This window comes from Gamsiella multidivaricata, assembly GCF_025024155.1.
Source record: "Gamsiella multidivaricata strain RSA 2152 chromosome Unknown BC939scaffold_64, whole genome shotgun sequence".
Lineage (NCBI taxonomy): Eukaryota > Fungi > Mortierellomycota > Mortierellomycetes > Mortierellales > Mortierellaceae > Gamsiella > Gamsiella multidivaricata.
In genome coordinates, this window is record NW_026251772.1 from 154,867 (window position 1) to 171,954 (window position 17,088).

A 17,088-nucleotide genomic window follows, 5' to 3' on the forward strand; every position below is an offset into this window, starting at 1 on the left:
TTGTGCAGATGAAGATTCCGAAAATAATGAGACACACGCACGAACACAAATGCCGAGGCAGGATCGACGTATATAGGCGAGTTGCAAAGATCTGGTCATATAGCCGAAGGAGGCTTTACGCCAGATCTCTAGTTATCATGAAGTTAGTTATAGTTGGCCCTGTGGCTCCGATGGTGTTAGCAACACTGCGGAAACATGCCAAGCAATTGAGCTGGTGCTGAAGGGCAACGTATACGCATCCTGTAGTCTGCAGAGGGTTTGCTTGCACGCGCTGGTGCTTGGGTGAGAAAGGATCGATGAACCATCACGCCCCCAATGTTTCTTTGGGGCAAATTGAACAGGGCGTGGAGCAACGAACCTTAAAAGGGAAAGCGCACAGGGGTTTGCAGCGACACACCGCACACGAGCTGTTGTCTACTGCACCGTTGATCCTCCCTCCTCGCCATTGCACCATTGCACCATTGCATCCTCATTCCACTTTCTTCTTCTTCCTCTTCTTCTTCTTCGGCCCACCTCCCCTGTCACCGTTTACTTTTCTGTACAGTACATATTTATACACGCATATACCCTACTCAGCACAAGCCCACCTCCGCACCAAACACCCCATAGCGCAGTACACTTCAACCGAGCACACCTCGTCCCTTCTGTTTTACTTGCGATTCTCCACGAATGGCAAATGGGAAGAACAGACTGTTCTGGCTCACCAGTCTAGCCATTGCCTCGATCCCTCTAGCAGTAACCTTCTTCGGAATCTACAGCGACCGCCGCTGGCTCACCATCCTCTCCTTCGTCCTCTTCATCGTATGTCTCCTCCTCTCGACCTGCACCTTCCTCTCCTGGAAGACCTTCAAGTTCTCCACACCCATCATCCTTCAGATACTCAGGGCCATCTCTGTCGCCCTCACTCCTCTGGCCCATATTCTCCGTGGGATCCCCGTAATCGGCAAGGTCGCCAATGGCTCCATCAAGCTGGTCTTCTGGTCATGGTTCATCATCCTCATGTTCTCGGACGTCCTAGTCCGCAAGCTGCTCAAGGCCTTTGTGGGGCTGCATGAGCCCAGTGCAGGACAGTACTCGACTGTCAATGCCTGTGACACTAACTTCCAACCCTGTGGAGAGTTCGGTAAGGTGCTCGACAAGGAAAAGGTCAGGCGGATTGAAGAGGGCGGACGGGACTTTGAGCGGGACCACGATTACGACGAGCGCAAAGTCGTCTTGAAACGTCGCGCCAGCGAGTCAAACAAGAGCAGCACTGCAGTCTCTGGCCACAGACGGTCTAAAGAACGCCCCAAATCACTGGATCTCAGATTGAGGACCGCAGGAAAACAAGGATCCGATCTATCCTCCATGACCGGTGCGGATTGGGCCAAGGTGCTCGAGATGGCCAACATCGACAAATCACGCTTCGCACAAGACGAAATTAGCAACGAACACGACCCTGCACAAGAGCACTCGACAACGGATCATTACGCCGCTACAGAACCTACTACGGACCGCCCTCGGTATTCCCAGCCCATCGCTACTACCCTAGCTATGGTCTCAAAACTCGTGTACGAGGACGTGCCTGTCATCAGACATGAGCTCGCTCGATCAGGATACGACATGCATTCGTTCCGAGCCATCGCATATAGGGTATGTAGTCAACAATCATTATATTGGACTCCATGGTGTTGCTTTGCTTTACTTTGCTAATAGAAGCATTCATGAGTGGTAAGGCTAACTGATGCTAACACATCCTTTTTTTCCCTTTCTGATGGGTCATGCATCGATCACAGAATACCGTTGGATTTATTGTGCAAAAGGGACGCAATATTGTTCTCGTCTTCCGCGGGACAGATCCTCTCAACCTCCAAAACGCTTGGACCGATATCCAATCTCGCCTTGTGCCCATCGAGACCCTCCAGGACCCACCTGTTCCTCTCGGTAAATGTCACCAAGGGATGTACAGCGCTCTGGGTAAGGCCGACAATTTCATGTTGCCTTCAGAGGAGCTGGCCCAGCAGCAGCGAGAGTTGAGTCAGCGACATCACCGCAGATACAGTGATACCGACATGGACGAGGACGACTACTCATTACACTTGAGCGAATTCTCGCCAGCACACAGACCACACATCAGCCCTGCGTCATCCTTCAGATCCGAGGTATCTAAGGCGAACACTCTCAACCTCGAACTTTCCAATCACTCCATCTACCAGACGATCGTCACCTCCATTCGAGCTGCCTACATGCTGATCAAGTTTTTGATCGTTGGCTTGTTCACGCACGTGGCGGATCCAGTGGATTATCGGTTCGCAGGAGAAGTCAGGGATTTGAGCGCCTTTGCTCAGGCATGTCGATGGGTCGACGGGTTGAGGTTGGAGCACGCAGAGAAGGAGTTCAAGAAGATGCAAAAACTGGATAAGACCTCAAAAGTGACGCATTATCGAGGATCGACCTCGGGATCGCAACGTCTGACCAGGAGCAATAGTTTGGGCAGCCTCTACTCGCAGGACGAGGTGGACTACCTAGGGAATTTTGATCTACAGGATGGAGGACGCAAGAGGAGACCAAGCATCACTAGTCACGAGTCGTTTAAAGATTCTGCCAGGAAACTGTCATTGACTGGAATGCGTACGATGGGTCAGGGACATCATCAGAGGAAGCTCTCGGGACAAGGCTCTTATCGCAAAGATTCCTTCCATCCTCCCGACTCTTGGATGGATATCGGCAACTTTATCCTCGACATCTATAACAATCAGTATCACAACGAGCAGGAGGGGAAGATCAAGAGGAAAAGGCTTCGATTCTACATTTGTGGCCACAGTCTCGGAGGGGCCCTGGCGACGATCTTTCTGGCAAAGATGGTCCAATGCAACTCGCCGCTTCTTGATATTTTTTCTGGACTTTACACGTAAGAACAGCAAGCGATGTGTTACTTCAAGACATGAGGTGCTGCACTGTGTGAATTGCGTTTAACAAACTATGTACTTTTGTTTGGATTTCAGATATGGACAGCCGAGAATCGGAGACCGGGATTTTAGCAATGCGTTCGGATACAAGTTGGCATGCAAAATGTTCCATCATGTTCATAACAACGATATTTTCGCCCGCATGCCATTTTGGGGCACTTATGAGACGCCTCCAGGCACTCTCGTTTTCATGGACTCTTCCCGCAACCTTACGCTATACCCGCCGGATCCAGTGACACTCATGCCTGTCCCCGTTCGGGGTATCTCTTTTATGCATCTTTCCGGTATCTTGAACGTACGGGTCATCATGAGGATGCGTAAGGAGTCTTGGCTGCGGATACTGGAGCGAATCGTTCTTCCATTCTTTTTGAACGACCATTTCCCTGGAGACTATGTTAAGGCATTGGCGGAGGGTAAGATCGAGGTAGTGGTTCAAGATACAGCAAGATTCGGCGGCGTGGACGAAGCAGAGACCGGAAGCCCTGTCCAGAGTGGCTACTTTTCGTTCTTTAACAGGAGGAAGAAGATGACGACGCCAGCAGTGGGGACTCATGGCCATGCAGTCGACAAAATGTTATCCAGGAGACCATCATACGCAGAAAGTGGCAACGGGCCGTTTATTCCCATGGAACCGCTATCTGGCGACATCGACAGTGGGTATGGAGCAGAGAATTCTATCGCGGACAAGGACTTGTCGAAGGCCCGTCGAAGGATCGTGAAATATACTTATCGCCAAGACGGTGATGATGACGAGGACTCGTATCATGGCAATGGTTCTCGTCGATCCATATACAGAGATAATGACATGGAGGGAGAGATGCGCTGGAAGCAGCTGGCATTGGAGCCCGAGCCAGAACGACAGAGGCATTCGAAGCGCCGGTCGCGCTCTTCGTCGCAATCGCGGTCGAGTAGGAACTCTATGAGGATGCAGAGGACCAGGAGAGGGAGCGTCGGTCAGAGACAACCTCGTAATCAGGTTTCGACGTTTGAGTTCTCATAGAAAGACCTCTCGAAACATTTGCTCTGTGTGAAGGTGTATAAAGAAATAATAAAGCTTGAGCAAGCTGTTTGAAGGTCAACAACAATGATAAAAGAACGTGGTCATTAAAAGATCCTTGTGATATATTGGATGGAGCTCCGAGAGATGCGCCATAATGTATGTTCAGGAGCTACGGTCAACGCGTTTGACCCACAAACGCGCCTCGCGAAACGCGGTCCTGAGCAATGAGAGCCCTCTCCTCTTCTAAGGTGACTCTCTTCTTCTAGACTATGGCGACGCGGCATATAGCCTGATCATTTATCCATCACCTCTTCCACTTGCCCTGCACCTGAACATCCTTTTCGGCACGCCTGAATCTTCGCATTTCTCCGCCCGACTCTTGGTTTCATGGCAACATTTGCAACGTGTACCGACTTGCATCGCCATGCGTCGACGCACCATGCAGGACTCGCCGCCATCTCCTTCTGCGCCAGCGACCATACCGACGATGAATTTCATGGTGTCCCGCCTGCGGCTTCATATATTTTTGGAAAGTGTCAGTTCTTGAAGGTACTACTCGATTGATAGCAATTTCTCCAACCGCAGTGCTTTCAAGGGTGCATTTCATTTGATGCCTGACGACTGAGTGGTATTTACACCTCCTTCTAACTCGCAGGGTCTCTCACATCTGAACCTGTGCGAGTACTTGGATGTCATCAAAGGGAAGCGAGGTACGAGACGACACCACCCCGGCTCACGATCCTTCATGTCTACGTGCAAATACGTTCCACTTGATGAATAACAAATTATATGTGTCCATTGAACATATGTAGATCGCATGTTTGTTGTCCAAGAGCACTATACCACTTCATTCAAGAGTATCCGCAACGAGCTTGACAGTGAAGAAAAACAAGGGGTGTCGAAAGGGTAATCCGCGATGACAATGCAGGAAAACCAAATTTGCTTCTTCAAAGGCGATCTTTCCTACTCTCTCGACTAATGCCATCGTCACTTGTTCTGTCTTTACATGTAGGCAAGATATTACACGCATCCGATCATGGGGAGCGCAGATTTTAGATGCGCTGGCGTACCTCAACGCTCATGGGATAGTGCATCGGAATCTTTCGCTCGCAAATATCTTGCTGACCGTGGATGGATCTGTCAAGCTGTGGAACTATGGACTCTACAGCATGACTAAAGGAGGTTCCTTGGTGCAGTTTTCGATCGGAAATCCACATTACCTCTCACCTATCACTCTTGGGCAGCAATTTACTTCAGGTTTACAGGATTATTCGGTACGCTCAATCATCTGTTCCATGGACATGAAGAGGGGCCATCGTACAATGCTTTGCAGAATACGGGAGCCTGAAGCAGGACCTGACTCAGACGTCTAATATTTTGAACCCAACCTCTTCCTTTAGGTCGATGTATGGTCACTAGGAGTCGTTTTGACAGAGATGTTTCTCGGGGAATCATTTTGGCGCAAGGACAGGCTAGACCTGGATGAATTGATGGCGTCACTTTTCGCCCTTCGGAAACGTTCTGTGAAGACGAAGAACTGGATTGAAGACTGCCCGGAGAGCATTGGCATCAATCCTATCGTTCTAGAATTTCTTCAAACAGGTCAGAGACCGACTCAAGCGGAGAATGAGGCTAAAGTCTCAGATAAGGAGAGCGACCTACAGGAACTAGTGGCATTTTTGAGGGAATGCTTAAAGCTGGGACAACCGACCAGCCAAGAGCCGGAACAGATGCGGAACCATGCGTTCTTCAAGCCCTACGATCTTTTGGATGACAACAGCTCATCAGGACTGAGATCAAAGCTGTGGCATCAGAAGCCATATATCCAATCTTCGTTTTTACCCGATTTCGAAGGCGAGGTTGAGCGATTACGTCAAGCAATTTCTCAAGGACAACTGCACAATGGATCAGCAGTGAGTCCGATCAAACAGGAACTCCTGCGGAAACTCCCATTACCACAGGTGTTCTATCTCTGGAAATTAGCTGGAGGCGACGTGGAAGCACAGTTCCGGAGAAATGGACGTCTTGTGGGCACGCCCGCGATCCAACTGCTCCCAAAGGTGGTAAAGGTTGCAGAGGCCAGAGATGAACGTCCACCTGCGCGGGATATTGCTGACCTGTTTTCGGATCTTCCCTGCATTTTACCGCTCGAGAATCTGGAAGCAGAGATCCTGAAATCGATCCACGAGCCCAACAAAGGCCAGTTCTCATGGGACACGGACTATTTCTTGTTCTCGGATCCGGACGAAATGAACTTTTTGCAGAGCACGATGGACGATGACAAGGACAAGGAAGCTGGCAGCGGCAAGGAGGATGCATTCTTATACCCGGATTCGATGCGCGCCCCTGCATCCAAACAGCCATTTTCAATACAGTCAGGGTTGACTGCAGGAGAAGGAGTTCTGCATCAGGGAGCGCCCTCGATAGCGCAGCAACCCATCAGGACGCGCGTCAAAGTTCCGCTATCGATTCGGGAGAAGGATTTGGGATACCAGTATCAGCGGCTGTCTATGTTCACGGATTTACTGCTCCAGTATCCAGCCTCTCGGACAGAGATCTTGCACCATTCAAAAATTGACATCCCGCCATTAATTCGCGGCAAAGTCTGGGCGGCGATCCTAGGAGTTGTAGGCGACTATCATGAGGTATATAATGGATATGATAAGCACACGGAAAAGCCAACTGACCGACAAATCGACTTGGGTATGAGAATTGCTGTTTATTGCGCGATTGTTCGATGTGGTCACTATAAGGCTATGGAATTTATGGGAATATTATGATTTTTTGTCGTAGATGTACCAAGGTGCCACCAGTACAATCAGCTCATGTTTTCTCCTGCAGGACACGAGAAGATGAAGCGGCTGCTCAAGTGCTGGGTTGAGGCGAATGAAAATCAGGTTTATTGGCAGGGTAAGTTGGCGTATTGCTGCTTTTTTATGTTGGTCACTTTCAGATCAGAAGAATTGTAGACTCATATTGCTTTTTTTTTTTTTTGCATAGGTCTGGATTCCTGCTGCGCGCCATTCTTGACGCTTAATTTCAACGATGAGGCACTGGCATTTGCTTGCATCCAGTTGTTTCTGCCAAAGTTCCTCAAAGACATGTTCCTGCACGATAATTCGCAGGTCATTCACGAGTATCTTGCAGTATTCAGGCACTTGCTGTCCTATCATGATCCGGAGCTTTCTAGCCACCTGGATCACATTCGATTTATTCCGCAACTTTATGCCATTTCTTGGTTCATGACTCTTTTTACTCGTACGTTTCGATGCCATCACGAACTCGCAAGATGTCTATTGTCGCTTACTGGCCTGCATTTATACTCAGAAATCCTCTTGTTTTCGCCTTCATTGTTATGATTTTATAGATATCTTCCCACTTGACAAGATCTACCATCTCTGGGACAAGATCCTTGTTGGTCCCTCTTCACTACCACTCTTTGCGGGTATTGCCATCTTGCAGCAGTTTCGTCAAGAACTTCTTCGTTCTGAGTTCAATGAAGCGATCGGTATATTTTCAGAGTCTTTTCCAGAGATGGATATCGAAAAGTGTATCGAGACTGCGCTGGCGATGTGCAGAATCACTCCGCCATCGACGTGTTGGCTATCGTATGATAAAGAATCAAGAGAGATGAAGAAACAAATATCCGCTGGAATCAATGGGGATATTCACCATGGATCATCGTCAGCAACACTGCCCTCGGAGCAAACTAGCCAGAGCAGCAGGGCATCGATAGATCAGGAGCCGGGAAGATTCAAGGAAATAGAAAAGCGGCTATCTGGAGGGGTAGGGGGCACACATACAACTGGGACGCTACAACATTGGTGGGAGGAGCCTCTGACGATTGAGGCCATGAATGCCGAGTTAGCGCCTAGGATCCATTGGTCAGATTTCATACGTTTGCGGTTGCAGGCCATGGTGATTGATATTCGGCAGGAGCAAGAGTTCCGGAACGGTCACTATCCGCTTTCGATCCAGATGAACCCAGGACAGCTGGACCTGCTAGTGCATATTCTGCAAAAGCTGAAGCGGAAATACTTGGTGGTCATTGCCAATAGAGGCGACTCTGGTCCTGAGGTAAGGAAGAACCAATGCAGTCTCGCCTTTTGTGTTTGCCGAATTAAAAGAACATGTACTTATTTTGCTCGTTTCTTCTTAGTTCGCGTCGGCACTCGTACGTCGTGGGTTTTCAAGGGTTGCGCTGTTAATGGGCGGTATTGATGCTTTGCGGATCGCGGAACCCAGCAATGCGACTATATTGGGCGCATCTCCCGCTTCTCCTTCGCTTTCGAGCACCAACACGAGCAACACAGCAGCGTCAGCATCGTCATCATCAACGACGACAATGATTGTCACGACGCCCACGATCTGTTCGTGTAGAGTCATCCGTCAGTTGATTACTGTGCATAGCAAGATCAAGGAAGAAGTCGTTGTGCACAAGTGCAAAACCCCGTTCACTCAAAAAAAGATGCGGTCGACCATCTTATCTTAGAACCCCCACTCGGCTCAGATAAATCAGAAAAGAACTAAATCAAATTTTATTTTTTTATTTTGCATTAATGTACTGTACAATGGTTTTTCGTGCGAGATAATCGATCTATCCTATGCAATTAGCGAAGAGAAGAAAAAATGCAAAAAGAGAAAAGAGAGTGAAAAGGATTGGGAGCGCAAAACTTTTTTTTTTACAAAGTAGTGGCAGGACCAGTGGGGACGATCGGTGTGGGGACCGAAGGGACTGCCTGGGTCTGAGCACGCTCCTTCTGCGCAATGTAGCGCGACTTGAGCTCCTCCCACAGCAGACGACGCTCAATAGCAACACCTCCAAGGACTGAGGCGTTCTCCTGAGCACGACGGATCAAGTACGGGATAACATGGTGAATGGGTCCGTAAGGGACATATTTGTAAATGCCGTATCCATGCTGACCTAGGGTGTACGAGATCTGGTCGCACATGCCCATGAGCTGACCAAATATGACCAGTCCAGAAGTCGGCGTCAACTCAAGCGCCTGCATGCGTTCACAAGTGCGGATGACCGAGTCCTTGTTATGAGAAGCAACAAACAGGACAACGGGCGAGCTCTTCAGCGACAAGGTCTTGTTCTTGCTGTCCTGGATCAATTTTTGCTTCTGCTGGGTCATCTTCTCCAGCATGAAATCCACTCCTGCGTTGTAGGAGGTATGTGTGGCCTGGATACCGTCGCAAATAGGATCCTGCAAGCCCAACTCCTGAGCCCTCCTGCGCTCGCTGACCATGTAGGCACCGCGGACGAGCTTGGCTGCCAGAACGTAGCCATTACGCTGGGCACGGGTATAATCCTGCTGAAGACGGCCCAGGGCATCCTTGAGGTACATCTGGTATGTGTTGAAGACCAGGGGTCCATCTACATGGGGCTGGTCATTGTAGTTCTCCATCAGGTGCAAAGCTACATTATCGATCGCAGCCTGGAAGTATGACTGCTCGGCATCAATCATGAGCCGGGTGTGAGTCTTCTTGGCCTGGTCGCACAGCCTCTCCATGCGGACCAACAGGCGCTTGTAGTCCTCGAGATCCTCCTTGACCAAACCGGGTACTTGTGCACCCACTGTTTCCTCGCCCATAAACAGCGCGCGGGTCTCGTCACGGTTCAACGAGACGGTCGAGGCAAAATCGACCCAATCGACCATGCCATCTTGGTCCTTGTCCGCCTCCTTGAACAGCTGCTCGATGACGACGTCCAAGGACTGACCCTTGTTCAGGCTAGGGCTCGGAAGCATCTTGACCAATTGCGTAAACTCCTCCTTGGTTACTTTGCCATCCCTATCCTTGTCCACGATCTTGAATCGACATTCGACTGCCTGCAATGTGGACGAGACCTGCTTCAGCAGAAGCGGTGAGCTCATGGCGGTTATCTTGATAGCGGTAAAGGACTTTGACAAGGTCGAAGCGGTCTCGATGCATGTGCTGATCTGCTGAGCAATGTTATCGGCGCTCTTGTTGAACCGGGCACGAATCTCACTGGGGGTCTGGTTCGCCAAATCGGACTCGTCCAAATCGACCTCGATCGAGAGATCCAAAATCGAATTGATACCGGCACTCTTGAGGGCATTCATGGTCCCGAGGCAGTCGTCAGCTGACTCGCCACTAATAAAAAAGACAGCAAGAAAGAAAGAAAGAGATAGATAGACACATGGTCAGCAACACAACACATGAATTTTACTAATCGTGCTAGCGAAGAAGAGTTGAGTTGTTTGTCTATCTATCCACCTGCTTGGGCAGAAACCCCATGATCCTAGGAGATTGTCCCGCACAGCCACTGACATACACATTGTGTACCCATACTCATCGACACACATTCCGGTTGCCAACCTTAGTCCCAAGGGACCCCTCTGACCCTGCATGTCCTCCACGGACTAACAGAAAATGAAGGGGTCTGACAGGACAAGGAGAACGGGTACAGGACGCTAAACCATTCATAGTCTGAACCCAAATGTAAAAAACTGTCGTTGGGACTTGGATCTCCGTCTGCATTCCAATGCAGTTTCCAAATTTGGTGCCGCCGTGGGTGTAAGAGCGCTTCCTGACTCATTCACCCACCCCCTCACTCGCTTGCTGTCCTCTCTCTCTCTCTCTCTCTCTCTCTCTCTCTCTCTCTCTCTCTCTCTTTCTCTCTTTCTCGCTGTCGCCCATATACAAGACACACGCGTCCATTCGGATTGCTAAGACACCCGAGCCAATAATGTTCAAATGGCGGATAAAAAGGCTCCCCACACGGTTGCAAAGGTCTCTGTCCCGCAACGATATCCCCAACAATCGATGGCGTACATCCTACATATTCTATATGGAATAGAATAGACTTACCCGCAGAACTGGGCAAAGAAGGTCTTGCGGACGACCCAGTAAACGGGTGAGGTCAAGTGCATCATTTCTGCCAAAGAAATCAGCTTCGGCGCCAGGTCGACCAGCAACCCAAACGTACAAAGCTTGTAGACCATCATCGACAACATCAAGTCCGCGGTCGACTTTTTTTCAACACCGATGCGGTTGTGCTCGTCCTTGAGGTCGGTAACGACATCGCCACCCGTGGCGCCAGGCACGGTATTGAGATAAGCACTCGATGCCTCCATCTGGGGAGCCTTGGCGAGCTGGTTCAGGACCGTGGCCGAAGTAGCGAGGGCGATAGTGCCTCCGATGGCGACCTTTTGCCAGAGGGGCATCATGGGGACCGCGGCCGTGGCAGGGAGGACATTAGGGGACGAATGAAGGGGTGAAGACGAGGAGGAAAGGAGGCGAGAGAAGGAGGAGGGAGAAGATTTTTTCGCCTGCGGCCGGCCGTGGGAGAGTAAAGTGTGATGATGCAGAGAGCGCTTGGGGAGCGCAGACGAAGAGAGGACGGACTTTGAGGCAATAGAGGAAGAAGACGGGGGCGGCAGTCGCATAGAAGTGAGGACGCGGGTAGCCATTGGTTTGCGGGGAGGCGATAGAAAGGGAGGGAAGGAACGACGTATAGGTGTGAGGTAAAGCTGAAGAAGAAGAAAATAGAAACAGGACAAGCTGTTGTTGCTCGCTCAGTCGTATTTATACTCGACCAAGGGAGCGGGCAGTGAAAAGCCAGAGACCAATCATACGCGACTTTTCGGAGAGGAAAGGGGGGATGCAGCAAGGAACACAGGGACGAGGCAGGTCGTATGTGCATGCGATGCACACCTGTGTCCCAGCACGAATGAGCCAGAGACCACATGTATCCGTTGCCCATTGCTGCCATGTCCCGACGTCCAAGGCTCCAAGGAAGACCCCCCGCCAAGCTTTATTTATTCGTTTGCCATACCATGACCCCATCTCGCATGTTTGTACACGAAGTAACAACAATCGTGGGATGATGCATCAAAGAAAGAAGGAAGCTTTTTTTTTGTGGGGTACAGAACTAAACGAGCGGTTCTGCCGTCTCCACCTCATGACATTATGACGACCAGGGTTCCACTATTTTTGCCACTAAAACACATGCACTGCAGTAATTCCCCCCCATGGACGTGTCTACGCGACAACAGCACCATTATTTCATCAGAATGTGTCTGAGACTCCTAGTCATCCACGCTAGTGCAACCCTATACGAAACAGGGCCCTTTTTTCAAGAAAAAAAAACCCGCTTTGCGGTTCTGTTCCGTTTCTCGGATCGATCCAGATTTGTACAGCCAACGAAAAGCCATTCACTCGACAGTCGAGTCATAGAGCGAACTGTTCTTTAAATTCCGCTCGATGGATGGTAAACCGCGGCACAACAAACTGCCATGCCCATCTCGTAAGAAGCTGAGATTCGTATTTGTAGATCCGCTTTTCGAGTGTGGGGTAAAAAAAAAAAAAATGGGCAGCAAGGGAACCAACTGGCGTCGCAGATGATGCCAGAACACGAGTTCCTTAATTCGACAGTAACCGTGATCTGGGTCTGATGGCTCTTTCCTTTACCTTGTGGTGGACCTGGTTCCCTGACTGTTCTGCCTTGCTGTATGTGGGTATGAAAAAAAAAGAGTAATGCACACATGTTCAGTGCGTTGGGTAAGGGTTTCCAAGCACGTTTTGCTCTCATCCAGGCCAAATGCGGAAACCTTCGCATTTTTCTTCAACGAGGACTTTGTCGCTATGTTTAGTCCGTGTGATTTTTTAATTGATTGTGGCACGTTGGACTCTGTTGAGAAATATGTCTTAATCCAAGGCAAAGCGAGGTAAGGCAAAGCATCTGCAGCTTTTGTTTGTTTTGATGCTGCACAAGATGTTGTTTACACTCAATTGCTGCTGCTGTTTTTTTTTTTTTCCCACCGCCACCATTCCCTTCACTGTCCTGCTTTTCCATTTGTGCAAAAAAAAGTTAGGTATAGAAAAATGTCATCAACAGGGCCCTGATTGGCACCATCTCTTTATTCTCTAGGCATCCGACACCCACAACAAGGCGTTCTCAAATCTCACGGTTACGCCTCGTAGCTGCAAAAGTACTCTTTACGCCGAAAGTACCTCTCGAGCGCACTCCCCTCCCCCTCCCCCTCCCCTTTTCCTTCGGATAAAATTCGTCAGCTTTACATCCACCAGAAAAAGAAAAGTCGCGCATTTTGTAAAGAGAGAGAGAGGACTATATTGGGTCACAATAGAACCACAACGCCAGGAATCAGAATTTTGGGTGTGAAAGTACATGTGCAGTACAGCGGTGACTATATGTTGATGGGTCATCGCTATTTTGAAACCCGGAAAATAAAGATCGTCGCTACTTGAAAACGCGCTTTGCCCATTTTTTTTTTTTTTTTTTTTTTTTTCGCCGTTCTGTCGTCTGCCGGTAAAGAATGCATTTTGAGGACCCGATGGCACGCTCTTTTTGAAGAAAAGGAGTATGGCGTCGATAATTCATGAATGGATGACCCCGTCGCAGCCAGATGGCATCGACAGTTTCAGTTAGACATGCCTGCATGCATGGAGCGCATATTGCTTTTAAGTCCTTTCTATGATACTTTTGTTCGTCCTATATTTTTCTTTTTTTTTTTTTAATTCTACTTTTCGATAGTTTCAACTCCAGGAATCGTTTTTTCTGTATGCATTTTCTTCCCCTCCTTTTTATTACTGATGATGTTGGATGAATCGACAATAGTAATAATATTTTTTTTTTGCTTTTTCTGCATGTATGATAATGAAAAATACTAGCAAAGACTGCCAATAAATGTGCTTGTGCCTTATCGAAGACCGTGGTAAATTCTTTCATGCTTTTGTCGGCCAGCCCGCACTATCGACCGCCGATCCCTGCAACTCCTCCCATGTTCATCGCTAAGTTTTCAGAAGGAAAAAAAAAAGACATTATCGTTAGAAACCATCGCAGAAACATCCCTGCTATGAAAAAGAGAGAGAGAGAGAGAGAAACACAAAGCAAAAGTCGTTGTTCTTTTTTTTTTTTTTTTTTTTTTCCTCTGCTGTTATACTTACTAAAATTTGAATCCAGCAACCTCTGCATCACCTCCGCCTTCCGTTCCTCTTCCGCCTTCTTCTTATCCGCATCCGATCCAGAACTCATGCCGCTCTTCCCACTCTTCACACTCGCCCCGTCCGAATGCGCTGTGATCGGGGACACACCCATGCTCGCGAATGTCGGGATTTTCTTGTGAGAATTGCTGGTCGAGCTCCCTCCAGACTTTGTGCTCGCCCCCGAATTCGACAATGCCGTCGTGTTCGCCTTGTTCTTTGATCCCGCAAACGAAAAGAACGAGGTCTTTGTCGCAGGTGCAGAGGGAGGCGTCGATGGCACGGCCGCCATAGGTGGAGGTGGCGAGACCGGCGGAGGCGTCAATGGCTCGGTGTTCCAGTGCTGTGCAGACATCCCCGGTGCACCACCTTGAATCGACCCGCGATGGCGACTCATCGGGTGCGGTAACGCTGTACCCTGTGTCGAGGGGCGGTTGTAATCCGGTGAGGGTGGCCCATTTAATGAGGTTGGTGAGAGAGGTGGAGGAGGATTGGGCTGGAAGTACGAGTGCATGTCTTGATGGTGCTGCGACAGGAAGGGTGAATGCAGTGGTTGCTGTTGTGGGTTATAGACCCCACCGTTGCTGTTATGGTGTGGATCTCCAGGATGATGATGCTGCTGCTGTCCCGGCTGATGATGCGGGTTGATTTCGTTGGAGGTCCAGTTGAGATTAATGCTCTGGCTCATGGCTTGTTGTTGCTGCAGCTTGAATTGCTGCTGCTGGAGCATCTTCTTGGCCGCAATCATGACCTTGAGCGATCGAATCTGAAGTCCTGTCTGCTGCGACAGTGCTGCGGTCTCATAGACCATTGCTGCCGTAGACATATTGAGCATTTGGTGCAGAGCGTGCGTAGCCAGATCTCGGAGTCGATCGAGGCCGTACATGTCCGCGAGGAGTAGCAGCTGTGAGAGAACTTGCGAATGATGCTGTTGTGCCGTCACCAGATGATCGGTGTAGAGGTATTGTAGGAATGCCAGTACCACGGTGTAAGGCTCTGGAAGCGACAACGTCCTCTTAGGAGACAAGGTTGGGTCGTACTCCGTCCCATCTTGTTTGCACTGCGCTGCATCCTGATCTTCCTGCTCTCTTAATAGCGCTGCGAAATAGGGCCAACGCGTTGCCAGTACGGCCGAGTTGACGGGGATGCGCTGCTGGTCCTGTGTCAGAATCTCGAAATCCGCCATCGACGGGTCGTTCAACAGGCTGAGACCAAGCTCCTGCGCTGTCTGAGTCATCGTCGTGGGTGGGTGCTGATAGATTCCAAACGCCTCCAAATCAACAATCGAGACATGATCGAAGTTCGTCTGTCGGTTCTGGTAGTCGTCTGCGAGGCTGCGTGTCCGGTTTCCAAAAACCAGGTAAGCATTCGAGTTTTCCATCAACACGCCACGATTCCAGGAGCCGGTGCTAAAGACGGTACCGGTGTCGATACGTGTCCATACAAGACTCGAGAGATTAAGCGACCAGATGCTGAATGACTGCTGATTGGGTGTGAGGTAAGTTCCTGAGAGTAAGAGATGTTGTCCAGCGATAGCGCCTGTAGGGAAGCGCAAGCCAGGCGGGAGCAGGTTGCCGGACATAGACTGCGAATGATCTTGGGTGTTGAACTGTGGTGGCGTCAGGACCTGGAGCTCACGCTTGACATCTGTAAAGTTGAAGTTGGAGTAGATGTAGACGGGATGCTCTTCCTGCTGGGCTGGAGCCGACGCCATGAACTGGGACAGTCTGTATATGGATGACCGTTGGTCGGAGGTCGAGGGAGATGAGGCGCTAAAGCCGCTTGATCCTGCTGAGAGACGCGATATCGGGCCGCCCTTTTTAGATATGCCCATGTTGGATGAACTTTTACGGAGCGATGGTGTGTAGTGCAATGAGGTATTCGACGGCGTCTTGCGCAGGTACGACGTTGGGAAACCATCGTTACTTGACAGCGTTGGTGAAAGTGTTGGCGAGAGCGTAGGCGAACTAAGGTCTCCGACTTCGCTACCAATGACAGGTATAGACGAGCCCTGACCGCTGGGGCTGACAGCGATCGAACGATAGGAGCCGCAATGCTTCTCAAAGGCCATGGAGGTGACCCATTGTAGACTATCCAGGTCGAGCACGCTGACTTCTTCAATGTACTGGTTATTGATGTCCTGGCCACCAATGATGACCAGCTTGCTGCCGGTCAAACTGCTCAGGTGTGCATATCTTGGTTTGGGTGCATGTGGTGACGACGGGATGCGAACCTGGCGCCACTGGAGGAATTCGAGATCCAGGATCTTGATATCGTCAAATACAATCAGGTCCTGGGGCAGGCCCTCTGGTGCGTTACCTGAGGGGCCCATACCGCCAAAGAAGACAATCGTGTTCTTGTAGGCATTGGCTGAATGGAAGTACCGTTCTGCAGGTGGTGCGCCCACCTCGTGCTCATCCTCTGCGCCAGGGTCGCCAATGGCTCTTGTAGGCAGGACATTGACAATGTCCGAGACATCTTGCCAATGAAAGTCGTTCAGGTGGAGGATATATAGCGAGTTGGTCATTTGGCGGGTCTGGATGAGTCGTCCACCAAACAGATACAGCTTGTCGTCGACTACTGTCATGGTTGCACCGACCAACGGAGGCGGGATATCGCCGGTCGTGATGCGCGATGTCGTTGTCAAGTCCGAGATGGACTGCAGACCCGGCGCTGGGGCTGGCATTTGAGCAACTGCGTGAATTATGTCGTGAGAAAAAAAAGGCTTCTGTGGATGCTATTGCTAGCTACCGGTGCTTTATCCAAGTCCTACTTATATGATCGAGGCAAATAAGAAGCGAGACCCTGTCGTCAAAAAGAGGTACCACTGCTTTGTACGGGCGCCGTAAGATACTAAAGGAGTCTAGATGGTTGGTATTAGCCCAGAGTGCATTTTATTAAAAACGAAGAGACGAGACCACCAGTATCGGGCGGTTTGTCAAGAGGTGGTAGAATTAATCCCGATGAGCGAACAAACGTCAAAGCGGCCACACGCGCTCAAAGGACAGAATAAACAACAGGGCCAATGATAAGAGCTCTCAAAAAGAGAAAGGAGAAGAAAACGTTAACCGTAAACCATGATAACAGACAATGACGGTCGCCTTCCAACTGAACTGCCACGAGGCAAGCATTTTCTACTATCCTCCTCAATTGCACCCGGTTCCCTCC

The 17,088-nt window shown here is 49.9% G+C and overlaps 4 protein-coding genes across 4 annotated transcripts; 2 read left to right on the forward strand and 2 right to left on the reverse strand.

Annotated features, from left to right (window-relative positions):
• Positions 1–430: 430 nt before the first annotated feature.
• Positions 431–4,045, forward strand: BC939DRAFT_460962 (uncharacterized protein). The gene is made up of 3 exons (XM_051556951.1): positions 431–1,632; positions 1,776–2,890; positions 2,985–4,045. The coding sequence occupies exons 1-3, from the start codon at positions 670–672 to the stop codon at positions 3,946–3,948; spliced, it is 3,042 nt and encodes a 1,013-aa protein (XP_051409083.1). The 5' UTR covers positions 431–669; the 3' UTR covers positions 3,949–4,045.
• Positions 4,046–4,254: 209 nt separating this feature from the next.
• On the forward strand, positions 4,255–8,480 carry BC939DRAFT_460963 (rab-GTPase-TBC domain-containing protein). Its single transcript, XM_051556952.1, has 9 exons — positions 4,255–4,497; positions 4,604–4,658; positions 4,761–4,854; positions 4,961–5,222; positions 5,349–6,651; positions 6,742–6,858; positions 6,949–7,206; positions 7,316–8,025; positions 8,108–8,480. Exons 1-9 carry the CDS (start codon positions 4,336–4,338, stop codon positions 8,438–8,440), a joined length of 3,294 nt encoding a protein of 1,097 aa, XP_051409084.1. The 5' UTR covers positions 4,255–4,335; the 3' UTR covers positions 8,441–8,480.
• Positions 8,465–11,117, reverse strand: BC939DRAFT_414340 (FAD-linked oxidoreductase-like protein). Its single transcript, XM_051552976.1, has 2 exons — positions 10,786–11,117; positions 8,465–10,068 (listed from the first exon to the last, which is right to left on the reverse strand). The coding sequence occupies exons 1-2, from the start codon at positions 11,049–11,051 to the stop codon at positions 8,631–8,633; spliced, it is 1,704 nt and encodes a 567-aa protein (XP_051409085.1). The 5' UTR covers positions 11,052–11,117; the 3' UTR covers positions 8,465–8,630.
• Positions 11,118–13,444: 2,327 nt separating this feature from the next.
• Positions 13,445–16,643, reverse strand: BC939DRAFT_460971 (uncharacterized protein). The gene is made up of 2 exons (XM_051556954.1): positions 13,885–16,643; positions 13,445–13,728 (listed from the first exon to the last, which is right to left on the reverse strand). Exons 1-2 carry the CDS (start codon positions 16,604–16,606, stop codon positions 13,688–13,690), a joined length of 2,763 nt encoding a protein of 920 aa, XP_051409086.1. The 5' UTR covers positions 16,607–16,643; the 3' UTR covers positions 13,445–13,687.
• Positions 16,644–17,088: the final 445 nt, after the last annotated feature.

What these genes read in the sequence shown, in the direction of transcription:
- BC939DRAFT_460962 (XM_051556951.1), top strand. Translation starts at nt 670, where the DNA reads ATGGCAAATGGGAAGAACAGACTGTTCTGGCTCACCAGTCTAGCCATT. An exon ending in TCCGAGCCATCGCATATAGG is followed by an intron (nt 1,633 to 1,775) that starts GTATGTAGTCAA and finishes CATCGATCACAG; the next exon opens with AATACCGTTGGATTTATTGT. An exon ending in ATTTTTTCTGGACTTTACAC is followed by an intron (nt 2,891 to 2,984) that starts GTAAGAACAGCA and finishes TTTGGATTTCAG; the next exon opens with ATATGGACAGCCGAGAATCG.
- BC939DRAFT_460963 (XM_051556952.1), top strand. Translation starts at nt 4,336, where the DNA reads ATGGCAACATTTGCAACGTGTACCGACTTGCATCGCCATGCGTCGACG. An exon ending in AAATCAGGTTTATTGGCAGG is followed by an intron (nt 6,859 to 6,948) that starts GTAAGTTGGCGT and finishes TTTTTTGCATAG; the next exon opens with GTCTGGATTCCTGCTGCGCG. An exon ending in GAGGCGACTCTGGTCCTGAG is followed by an intron (nt 8,026 to 8,107) that starts GTAAGGAAGAAC and finishes GTTTCTTCTTAG; the next exon opens with TTCGCGTCGGCACTCGTACG.
- BC939DRAFT_414340 (XM_051552976.1), bottom strand. Translation starts at nt 11,051, where the DNA reads ATGGAGGCATCGAGTGCTTATCTCAATACCGTGCCTGGCGCCACGGGT. An exon ending in TTCTTTGCCCAGTTCTGCGG is followed by an intron (nt 10,069 to 10,785) that starts GTAAGTCTATTC and finishes CTTTTTTATTAG; the next exon opens with TGGCGAGTCAGCTGACGACT.
- BC939DRAFT_460971 (XM_051556954.1), bottom strand. Translation starts at nt 16,606, where the DNA reads ATGCCAGCCCCAGCGCCGGGTCTGCAGTCCATCTCGGACTTGACAACG. An exon ending in GTTGCTGGATTCAAATTTTA is followed by an intron (nt 13,729 to 13,884) that starts GTAAGTATAACA and finishes CTGAAAACTTAG; the next exon opens with CGATGAACATGGGAGGAGTT.